The 12,369-nt window shown below is 41.7% G+C and overlaps 1 protein-coding gene across 1 annotated transcript in view; it reads right to left on the bottom strand.

Moving 5' to 3' along the window:
* The window catches only part of PROM1 (prominin 1), a 97,327-nt gene that overhangs the window by 50,123 nt on the left and 34,835 nt on the right, over nucleotides 1–12,369 (bottom strand). The window contains exons 3-5 of the mRNA XM_033410643.2: nucleotides 9,126–9,181; nucleotides 5,710–5,736; nucleotides 3,479–3,684 (exon numbers count right to left, since the gene is read on the bottom strand). Coding sequence (XP_033266534.2) covers nucleotides 3,479–3,684; nucleotides 5,710–5,736; nucleotides 9,126–9,181 — 289 coding nt within the window. The remainder of the gene's footprint in view (nucleotides 1–3,478; nucleotides 3,685–5,709; nucleotides 5,737–9,125; nucleotides 9,182–12,369) is intronic.

Here is a 12,369-nt window from a genome sequence, read left to right as displayed (position 1 = left end):
TCAAACAGACTTACGTAAACATATGTCAACGTCTATGGAATTCAAACACTCTGCAGCTGCCTTTGGAAAAGCTCAAACGGAAAAAGAATATGACCACATATATTCCACACATATTAGGGGATCTTTCTCATTAACACCTATGCGTTTCTCAATTAAAAAGAGAAGATTTCAAAATTTTTAATAAAACGGGATGGATGAAAAGTCAAGACTAATTTAAAAACCAACTTCTTTTTTAATTGTAACAGTATTCAGCCACAAAAAGGAGCTGAGCCTGATAGAAGGCAAGTAGACCGCTCTGGGCTTCTGAAAGAATTTTTTAAAAATCATATACAAACATTATTTATCACTAGTATCCAAGCTCTGCTGAGGTCGATGGAAGCAGAGGCTAATACCTCGTTTTCTTTCTCTTTCCGCCTTCTAATTTTGTGGACATTCTTTCCCCTCTTATTTCATTCTAATCTTCTGATTTTGTGGACATAAGTTTCTTCTCCTTTTTATCTAATCATAATATGGAAATTTCTGTTTTCTCCTGGTCTTTAATCTTCTTGGCTAGTTCTGATTACGTGAAAACAATTACTCAACTCATGCTGTTGAAGATACTTGCAAACCAGTAGGTGTTCTAAAATGATGACATCAAAATAGCTATTTAAATTAAAAAAAAAATTCAAAGCAAAGAAGTTTAAACTTCTCGTCTGAATTCAAAGTAAACAAAACAATCTCAAATACTACTCTTATTTAGACCTATTTATAATCCTTATATAAATTCAATGTATTATGTGAAATAAATTAGTTTAAATTTGTCACTTAGCCTCAAATAGTTGATCAACTTTGGTTTAATTGTTCTGAAATTTAAAATTGTTATATTAATTAATAAGTTTTACTCGGGTGGGGAAAATATCTTAGCTGACTGTGTAGGAGGATAGAATCACAGATTTCTTTTTAAAGAATTTTCTAAACTAAAATATACTCAGGAGAAAAAACTTACCTAAATGTGTTTGATGGGTCTGAGTTCTCAAGAATAAAAGATATATTTAGCATTCATTTTATATAAAATGAAAGCCAAGTTTACTTCTGACATTGTAACTTTAATGTTTATATATCTTTGTATTTAAAACCTCATATAAATAATTCAATCAGTTCAGGGTGAACTATAAAGTGTATATTGCATAATTATATGTAATGCAAATAAAAGTGCAATTTAAAAACAGAAACCCAATACAGGACATATGTTCCATTAAAAAAAACTGAAAGCCCATTATTACATACGTGAACATTTATTTGGGTAAATGAGTACATGCAATAAAGAATTTTCCTGAAGTTACATCATATGTATTTATATCAAGTGAAAATTCTTAACTTGTTAAATAAATAATCATGCTAACAAGAAGCCCTCAGGGCAAGTATTTTCAAAAGGCACTTTGTCACCTGAGCCTCATCTTTGATGTCTAGGGTATACAAAAAGGAAGACACATGGCTGTCCAAGTCTTTGGATGAATGAAGGATGTAAGTTTCAGGCTTAAAGGAAATGCACAAGGGTCTGAATGGTCTTTGGGCTATAACCGACATTCTTCTGGTAGCTGGGGGGAGGTCACTACTCCCACAGCTGTAGGGTCTGTACATTCCTGAAAATCCTTCAAACACAAAGCAGAGAGACAGGGGAAATCTGTAATTACCACTGCCCCGATCCTAAGCTGCCTTTCAGAATTCAATGTGAAGAAGCAGTTAAATTCAAATTATGGACAGAGAGAACAGGGACACAGAGGGAAACAGGAGAGAGAGAGACAGAGAAACCCACACCCCCGTCTTGCAGATGAAACACACCCACAAAAACTACCTGGTGGTTAAACAATGGTGCATGAAATTAGCTAACACATTCACTTGGATCCTGTTTATAAGTATATTGTTAAGGTCTAAATTTTTTCTTTTTCAACATCTTTATTGGAGTATAATTGCTTTACAATGGTGTGTTCGTTTCTGCTATATAACAAAGTGAATCAGCTATACACATACATATATCCCCATATCCCCTCCCTCTTGCATCTCCCTCCCTCCCACCCTCCATATCGCACCCCTCTAGGTGGTCACAAAGCACCGAGCTGATCTCCCTGTGCTATGCGGCTGCTTCCCACTAGCTATCTACTTTACATTTGGTAGTGTATATATGTCCATGCTACTCTCTCACTCCGTCCCAGTTTACCCTTCCCCCTCCCCATGTCCTGAAGTCCATTCTCTACGTCTGTGTTAAGGTCTACTATTTCACTATTTTCAGCAGAAGGATATCTGTTCAAAAAAACTGACTGCTTTGGAATCAGTAGCAGTGCACTGGCTTTTGCTTTTTGTGGGGAATTTTTGGTTTTCTAAATTTAATTTTTGGTGTACTTAATTCAGTAAGTAATACTTTAGTGTGGTAGATAATTCAAAAGAAACAAGAAGTCTGGTTGCAGTAAGAAGCGAGTTCGCTTCCCTCCCCTTCACAGCCACCAATTTCCTTCTCAGAGGCAACTCGCCTGGCCAGGGTCTCAGCAATCCTTTCACATGGTCTCTATGCAAACATAACCAAGTGTTTACATCCCCCTCCTTTTTTGTTTTTAATCACTGGTGTTGTGTTCTACACGTGGTCTACAAACTGCTTTTCTCACTGCATCTCACCTGGGGACTGTTTCGTATCAGCAACTCTAGAATTGGGAGATTGGGATTGACATGTATACACTAATATGTGTAAAATAGATAACTAATAAGAACCTGCTGTTTAAAAATAAATAAATAAAATAAAGATTTTTTTTAAGTTCCTAATAAAAATGAGAAAAATAAAAAACAAAAAAAAACTGGGCATATAATTAGAAAATTAACTCCATCCAACAATATTCTCCAATTCCCCAATTCAGGGACTCTACCCATCTGTATGGCACAGGGAACTATACTCAGTATTTTGTAATAACCTATAAGGGAAAAGAATCTGAAAACAAATACATATATATATATATATATATATATATATATATATATATATATATATATAACTGAATCACTGTGCTGTACACCTGAAACTAACATAATATTGTAAATCAACGATACTTCAATTAAAAAAAAATTTCCTTGCAAAAGATCCCTTCGGACGTACAAATCAACTAGAAATACTTGCTCTGCCTTCCTGCATGCTGCCTGTTTCATGAGAGCTATTTAAGAGGAAGGAGGCGCTGTCCTGGGAGGTGAATGCTTTCTTCAGTCCCAGATTTATCAGGATGGCTTCAAAATGAAAAAAAACACGGAGTTGGCTTATCACATAAACTAGAGCAGCCTGGTTACAGCACTAATTTCTGCTTATAGTGATGTGCTGGGCAAGCATTTTTGCTCTCTCTTTTCTGTTTTCTGTTTTTTGTATTTTGTTGTTGTTTCCAAATCATGCTCAACAGTTAAAACACAAGAGATTTCTCATCAACCTAAAACACAATCAGCTGTTGTCCAAGATGCTACTTGCCTTATAAATATACAAATCACCAAGAGGGAGAGTGTGAAGTAGCTCTTGAGGGCGGCCCCATTTTTCTTCTGTCGCTGGTGCATTTCTCCACCACACTTGTTACAGCAACGACACAAACTAAAGACAAACCCCACCAGAGGCATCAGAATAATGAACAGCAATCCCAGGACAGCACAGATAATAATCCCGATCTCATAGTAGATAATCTGCAAGTCAAACAAAAGAAACAGCACATAGTGTAACATAAAATTACACGTAGAACATTCCACAGCGTACACATTTCATGCTTTTTAAGCTATTTGCCATCATGAGTTAAATCTTGAGGGGTGTGTGTGTGTGTGTGTGTCCATTTTGAAGATCCTTCTTGAAACAAAGGAAGCAGAGATCTGAGCTATCAGAATATGGGATCAAGCAGTTACTACCTTCTTTCAACTTCCGGGAAAATAGCCAAATTCAGGGTCAAGTTGCAAATGGTGTCATTTCAACCCCAAAGGTATTTTGTTTGTTTTTAAACGGCATGACAAATTTTGGCAGAAGTCCTTGCATAATGAATAATCTATACCAAGGATGTTTTTCACCAGAAAGATAGAACTAGTAATAGTTATTAAGGATTCAAAGTAGTTTGGATTGGATCGATTAATGACAAATTCATATTTTGTTATGAAAGAATCTGGAATATATCTAAATTTAGAAAAAAAGGCTCAGACTTTCCAAATCAGACATGTTACTCACAGGCCACTCAGTTTCCCCACCCATGTACTGGGAATAAAATACGTACCTTATAAGGTACGTATAAGGTACATATAATAAAATAGGTACCTTATACGTACCTTGTGAATATTGCAGATAATGTATGATTAGTGATGAGGTGCTATGGAAAGTACCTGGCATGGAGCAGACACTTGCTAAGTGCCCCTTTCAGGCTGCTGAGCCCAGCCTCACTAGCTAAGTCTCAGATAGCTCCTAGGTTCCTAGGTACTAGCACAATAGCTAGACACAATCAAGTGACCTAAACCTATTTTCATAATCACTGATGGCTTTATTCCAGGCTAAATAAAAATTAATGCAACAGGATGATAAAACTCGTTCTCATTCCAATTCATGTGTGCAGTTACTCACATTTCCATAAAGCAAGACACTTTAAAAGAATGGCAGAAAATTACAGGTTGGCGGTTTGCAACCTGTAATGGTTTGTAATGGACCAGCTAGATAACAATACATTCTGAAGCCAAGCTGAGCAAAGGAAAACGAAACCCAAGCCTTGTTCCTTGAAGCAAATGTGATGTCTTAGGAGAGAGCAGTGAACTTGGAGTCAGAGGACCTGCTTTAAATCCCAGCAGGGGCGGCTTTTAATTCTCTAAACTAGGAAATGTGACATTAGCATTAATGTCATCAGCATATTGTGAGGGACAGATAATTAAATGAGTTAATGTGTAAACAACTAGCAAAGTGCCCAGCACACAGCAAATGTTCAGTCAGTATTAGCTAACTCGTGGGCAAACGCTTATGCGTATTAAGCAAGGTGCACATGGCACTTGAATATTATCTACTTCCATATTAAGGTTAAAATGCTAAAAAGAAAAAAAGTGATTGCAATTTTGATGCAGCCTTCTTAAGGTAAGTTGGACACCACGGCCATGAAAAGTCGTTATTTGCTGGTGTGTAACCCACCCTTGAAGACTCACATCATTGGCCAACTGAGAAGCCAGCTCCGGACACTCCAAATTCTTACTTACTTTGCTATCTTTCTCAGCAAATAGTCTAAATTGTTACTATTTTTAGAAATTGTTTCTGGGAATTTCCTGGTGGTCCAGTGGTTAGGACTCCACGCTTCCACTGCAGGGGGCATGGGTTTGATCCCTGGTCGGGAAACTAAGATCCTGCAAGCTGCATGGTGCAGACAGAAAAAAAGTTGTAACACTGAACCCCAAAGTCTGGCCAAGATCTGGCAAGAACCTAAATTATTTCCTGATATACCAAGATCTCCGGAGTGCTTTGTGGATGGACTGTGTTGAAGAGAAGCTCAAGGTTTAAATTTGCAGATGGGATGCTCTTCTTTCGTGGGCTACAAAAGCTGAAAGAGAAGATGGAAGATGATGGCAGAAACGAAAAGGAAACAATTTAAAAGTCATCACAGTGGAGATGACAGTGAACAGAAAGTTCTGGCAAAAGCGTCACACCACTCGCGGGCTTTAGACGGAGCAACATGAAACAACAAGTGAGGACTTTACCTTCAGAATCAAGACTACATTTTCTGGCTGAGGAAGTCAAAGCCGTCGCAGAGTTTGTGCAAGCAGAGGCGGCGGGCATCAAGAAAACAGAAAACATTACTGGAGTCATTAACCGCAACTGAGACCATTAATATCCCACACAGAGGAGATCAAGGGAGGGGAGGATGACACAAGACCGGAACATAAAGGGAGCATTTATTAGACAAACAGGGTTTTGGGTACAGTCAAGCTCTAGGGCTCACATTTGGATTTACACTGGATTTCTTGAAAGGTTCTTAATCAGTATGCTAATTAGTTATGGACAAGGGGAATCAGAGGGAAATTTATAAATGCTTAACACACTAACCACAACCACATGGTCTCCATGAAACAGAGAATCAGTGGCTGCCTAGAACCCCAGAGCCCAAGGCACCAACTTCCAAGTGTCCTTTTTAAAATGACAGTCTTATGGTATCATTCCCTTGTTTAACAGCATTCCATGGAGTCCCACCATGTTTAATTCAAACTCCTCCACGTGGTCCTATGTTATTTAATGCTGGCTTCACGTCCCCATTCTTCTTGAGCACTCGAGTCCCCAGAAAGCATCATGGTCTCTCTCCCTTTCCTCACTTTGGGCTCCCTCTTGCTTGAACCTTATTCCCACCACTCTTCCGCCGATGAAACTCAAGTCTGAGTTTGGATGTTGCTTTCTCCAGGAAGTCTGTCTTGATAACGACGTCTGAGTTTGCTGTACATCCCTCCTTCCTGATGCCATGGAGTCCTACACTTGTCCTTTCACCGTGCTCACCTCATTTGCTCAATTTATAAGACTATCCTTCTTTTTGGAAGAGGGAGGTGACACACGTATGAAGAGGGACAGAGTCATTATTGTTGTTATAGTTGACTTAAAATGTCCTCATGTGGTTAAATAAAATTATGTGGCTCCATGGTGTTCCCCGGATGACGTTTTTCAAATTGTCTGGTCCAGGAAATCCAAGTTTGGAAGCCATTGCCTTAGCTGGTAGATTTTCACAGGTGTGGAAGAACAATGTTTGTGATGGTAATAACCTTTAAAAGCGGCATCATCTGAAATGTTGGGATGGGCAGTTCATGTAACAGGCCCCTGGGGACCCACAGGGCATCTTGAGTGACCCCAGCCTCCCTTCCTGGGTCCGGGACCCACGGGCTTGTTACCTCCCAACCTCACCAATCATAAACCCCTCACAGTGTGTGTTAAAAACACTTCAGGCCCCTCCCCTGGAGAAGTTTCAGGGGATTTGGGTAAGACCAGGAATCTGTCTTTAAAACAAGCCCCGTGTCGTGATCATGATTAAGTGCCTCTTCAGTCTTGGTGTATAAATACCTCAACTCTTTCACCTCCCCATGGGCTAATTCCCACACCCGTGTCTTCGGTGTCTAGCAGAGCTCCTCTAACAGGATGGAGCTCTGTTGCCCCCAGTGGCGGGTGGCGGAATGATACACCCTCTACAGGCGGCCCTCCCTCCACTGTGTCACCTCCCACTTCACAGCCAGGGTTCCCTGCACCTCCCAAATAAGTGACTTGCCCTGGAGTCCCTGACTCAGGGTCGGGTCTGCTTCGGGGACTCTGACCAAACACACCCAGCATTTATCTCCCTAAAGCCAATCAGAAAGCTCCCTTCCCAAGGAGCCCTGGCTTCTTTGGTGTCTTTGCTTAACCAAATCCCTCTTCCTTGGATAACTGGAAAACATGACCCAATTCCACACCTAGGGTAGGATTCCGTTCATTCATGTGGGCCCAGTTCTGGCTCCTTTCTCTACACCAGATCCACCCAAACGGTTTTTATCCATTTGTAAAGACACCTGAGGTGGAGAGGAGATCAGGAAGTAGGGGGTCCCCAAGCTTACAGGAACTCCAAGTCTAATATCGAGCCAACCATAAAGGACTCGTCCAACCGAGAGTCCTGCCGTGGACGGTGGCAGCCAGCTCTGGCTCATACTTGGCAGGCTGCTGAGAGTGACCTCAGAGTCTGAGGACCTGGTCCTCTAAGGCTTGGGCCCAGCCTCTCACGCCCAACTCATTCCTTGCCAGAGCTAACTGGCATTCAGGCTGGGCTGCTAACGGCATGTAAATTTTCAATATAAATAGAAAAGCAAAGGTCGTTTTATTCTGCCCAGGGAAGCAGGCACACACGGGCAATCATGTTTGGAAGATATAAATGAAGCCAGTGGCACTGAAGAATGAAAATGCTTTCTGTGGTAGGAGGGAAGGTGTAGGCACTAGTGTGTATCTGGCTCATCCTCTTTTATACACATAAATGGCCTTGAGATGAGGACTTCCTCTTTGGCTTCTGCATTCACTTTTCCCTTAAGTATCATTTTATTGCAAATTGAGAATATGCAGCCACTGTTCCCACCACAGGGCAAGAGTTCACTGCCGTCACACCCGCTGGAGACACTGTCATTCACCTTTGTTGTGCTGGCCATTAAATAAATAAAAGTCCACTGGTACCTTTATTGTTGTCTTGATAACCACCTTTGTACCAGGAAAGGATGGAACGAATCATCTGACCCTGCAGGACTAATAGCTTGACAAAGCTATTTTTTTTATCCTAACATTCAATGCAAAAACATTCGTCTGTTTATTTCATTGGCAGCCGACATTCATCATAGGCCAAAATCGAAATAACACACTCTTCTGTTTAGGTAAGTTAATCTCGTGGATGCAAACAGAGTGAATTAACAGCACCTTAGCCCTCACCCTAACCCTAACGTTGGTATTAAGTAGAGACATGAAAGGTGCCTGGATACTTTCTGACAATACTGTTGTCCACTCATCTGAGTGAGGACTCCAAGGCCCTCCCCTGATCTGGCCCCAGCTCACCTGTCCTTCCCCTTCCTCTCACCCACCGTCTCCATCCCTGTGCTTCTTCCCCTCACACCTCATCCTCTGCTCACGTGGTCCCCACAGCTTGGAACGCCAGCAAAGCCGCCTCCCCACCTGTTCAGCCCTGCTTATCTTTTTAACAACAAGCCCCCACATCACTTCCTTGTGGAAGAGCTCTGGTAAGAATTAATTCTTTTTCTTCTACAAGTATGCATGTGTATGTGAAAAGTACGCATGCCTGCTTCTAGGGACGTTCAAACCATTCCATTTAGTTAAGGGGTTCTCATCCCTTGTCTAAAAAAAGTAGCATAAGACTTCCTTTAAGGAAATTTTAGTTTTTCAATAACATACAGCTTGAAAGGCGAATGTTTCTTCAAATGCTACTTTTGAAATTTCTGCTGTAGTTCAAATGGGATTTATAAGGCATTTCAATACTCCATAAAGCTTCTTGGTCAAGAAAGGTTACTAAATTCACAGGTAAAACGACTGGTTGTTTAAAGATTTACTTTCAAATCAGCCAAAGTTTTGCTCATATTTATTTTCTGCTAACAAATTCATCAGTCAAAATTACCTTCTCATAATCCGTTGACAGGTCAAACTCCTTCTGTACAACTTTTCTTAAAATATCTGGGGGAAAAAAGCCACAAAACAATGGCACGATTACCTTTTCAGTAAAAATATAAAATGCATATTTAGAAAATAAAGGTCTATATGTGCTCACAAAGGATTGAACCTCAATAGAGTATTCTTATACTTTTATTCCTCTTTCTTAGCGCAAGTAAATAATTGACCTAATGAGGTTCTAACCAGAAGCAAAGAATGGAGAACAAATATTTTCGACCTACGATTTTGCCAGTGGCAAAATTAGAGGGCTGCCATCTTTAAGGGTTTTCAATTTCTCACAGAACACCTTAATATTTACCAGCAAACTACATACACCTCATTAACAGTCACTAATAAAATGTTACATTGATATTGCTAATTCTTTTTTTGTCAATAAATCGAGTTTAATTAATTATTATTTATTAAATTTCCAACACCGCCCCACCCATATGTTGATTCTGCCTGCTCAGCCGTACAAACTACAAGAGCAGAGCGACAGAAACCATATGGTCTCCAAAGCCTCAAATCTTTATTATCTGGCCCTTCACAGAAAAAGGCTGCCCTCCTGGTCTATATGAACATGTTGACAGGACACTGAATCACAAGGTTTAAAGTTTTAATGTGACCAGGGCGCATGATTTTTGCTGGTTAATATACGTAAGCCAAGTTGGACTGACAGCACCACTAGCCACAGGAGATAATGAATCTCTAAACTCTAAATGTGATGTTTCTTTTAAGGTGGAAAATGCATTAACATTTGCACGCAGATTAGGAACATCAGATTTCCTTAGGGAATTGACTCCATTTATCCCTACTGTTTTTTGCCCCATAGCCCATGAAATTGCTTTCTTAATTATTTGGAACCACAAATGCAATTTATTCTTTAATACTTCTACTACATAATATTTTACAAATGCAAGAAATCTTACAATTAACCTAATCCGAGGGCTCTTAACATGAGATGTCCCTCTCCGTTCTCCAAGCAGTGCAAGAAAAACCCAAAATGCTAAGCAAAACTGACTTTTTCTGGGCATGCTCATTTGGGGCATTTTAAAATTCTCACATAGCTCAGGAGCCACCTCGTATCCTGATTCCCCCATCTAGTAATGATATAGCATAGCTGATGGCCAGATAGGGAGGGTGACTTGTCTAAAATCAGTGATTTGTGAGGCCAGACACAGGCCCAGGTCTTCCTTCCCCTGGTGCGAGGTCCTTCCCACACTGCACATTGTCTTCTGCCCCAGGAATGAGCTTCTGGAATGCTAGGACTGTATCCGCTATAAGCACTTCCAAAGTATACTACTGGGGGTCGCAAATGAAACCCCACGGTGAACCCTTCTTTAAAGCAAAGACATTCACATGTACAGGCCAGGAAACAAAGCAAGCCACTTCCCCACAGGGTCTTCTGGAAAACAACTTCCCACCTGCACGGAGCAGATAGATACATGGATCAGACCTGTAAAGGATGTGCTGCAGGAATAGAGATTTTCAAACTGGTAGGGAACCCTGGGAACCCTAGAGTTTCTCCAAGGTACCTTGGGGGCAACCCAGGATCACAGGTGTTCTCCGACCTTGAACCAGTCTCTTTGCTTTAGTCTGCTGCACACACGTAACAGGCGCTGCTCTAGTAGAGCTCTGTGGAGGTGAGCCAATGCCAGAGAACATGGCTTGTGTACCCATGGCAACCTCTGGGAAACAGTGACATTCCTCTCTGTCAAACAGATGCCCCCATCAGTTTGCTTGAAGACCCAGCCCCTCCTGAGTCCTTCTGTGATGCTGGTGGTCCTGGGTGTCCCAGGCATGGTCCCAACTACATCCAACGACAACACTCACTGGCAGGTGATCCCTGTCCTTTGGCTGCCAGCTGGCCCTGACCCTCTGGCGAAGCTGATCCTTGCTGTACTGGCTAAAAACCCATCCCAAGACTTTGGAGCAGAGATGATCTCCCTTCCCGTGGTTTACAGTAGCACTGTCTTACAGAAATCTATCTCAAGCCACATAAGTAATTTCAAATTTTCTAGTAGTTCCATTTAAAAACATGATTAGTTTAAAATTAATTTTAATATGTTTTACTTACTCCGAATATATGCAAAGTAGTATCATTTCAAGATATCATCAGTGTAAATATTAATGAGCTATTTACAGTCTTATTTTCATACTAAGAGTTCAGAAGCCGGTGTCAATGCCCTTTATTTCAGACAAGCTACAGTTCAAGTGCTCCATGGACACACGTGGTTAGTGGCTCCCGCACTGGACAGCACAGGCCCAGAGGCGGCAGATAACCCTGCCCACTCTCACCCCGGAGCAATTCCATTTCCCCCAAAGCCTCAAGGCCTCTATCTGTTTCCTTAATGCCCCCTCCTTCCCAGCATCCCCTGTCACAAAAACACAGAATGGGCGTCCTTCACGCTCAGGACCACAATATCCATTTTTCCCTTGGCTTCCCTGTGTATCTCTAATTAAGCGGCTCTTAATCAGGGTGAGTGAATATCACAAATGCCTGTACAGCACAACCCAAGCATCTTTACTTGACAAGCCCCGACATTAACCTTCTGCTGCTCACACCTCATCTGGGAGCCCATGGGACCCCACACTAGGAAATTCTATCTCAGATCTAATAGGTTCACTGCTGGTGAGAACTTTGAATCCATTACGGTCCATCTCAGAAAGCACGTGGAAGAACCGGGGTCTCACTTCTGCCCCACACTTTTCATGGTTCCCAAGTGTCACACTCGTTCTACTGCATCCCAGTCCTTTGCCTTTGTCTTTCCTGGCCAGCTCATAGAAGGCTTCTGGTGGAAACCGTCTCAGCCTCTGGGTCGCCTGCATCCTCATGGTGGAGGGGGCCGTGGACAGGATGTGACCACTGGTTGGCTTGCGAGCTGGACCCAGGCACTCAGAAGCTGCTCACCCCTCCCCTCCCCTGCCCATGGAACGTCCGTTCTGCCCACCCATCCCACACTATGACTGGGTTCAAGGATGCAATCTTGAGAGAGTAATGTGTAGTTGAGACCATCCGAATGGGCTACATAACTGAATCCAGTTGAGGCCACTACATAAACTTTTAAGATTCAGGCAGGTGGGTGCGGAGATCTACTCATCTTGCAGCTGCTCAAGACAAGCCTCGTAAGTAAGTTCCCTTCCTTCTTAAACCTGCCACCGTCCCATCTGGAGGGCTCCGCCTCTTTCTCAGTCCCTCCTTGCCCCCAAGT

The sequence above is a fragment of the Orcinus orca genome, chromosome 4 (assembly GCF_937001465.1).
Source record: "Orcinus orca chromosome 4, mOrcOrc1.1, whole genome shotgun sequence".
Taxonomy (NCBI): Eukaryota; Metazoa; Chordata; class Mammalia; order Artiodactyla; family Delphinidae; genus Orcinus; species Orcinus orca.
Note: the sequence above shows the minus strand (reverse complement) of the source record. Positions and strands in the feature narration are given on the sequence as shown.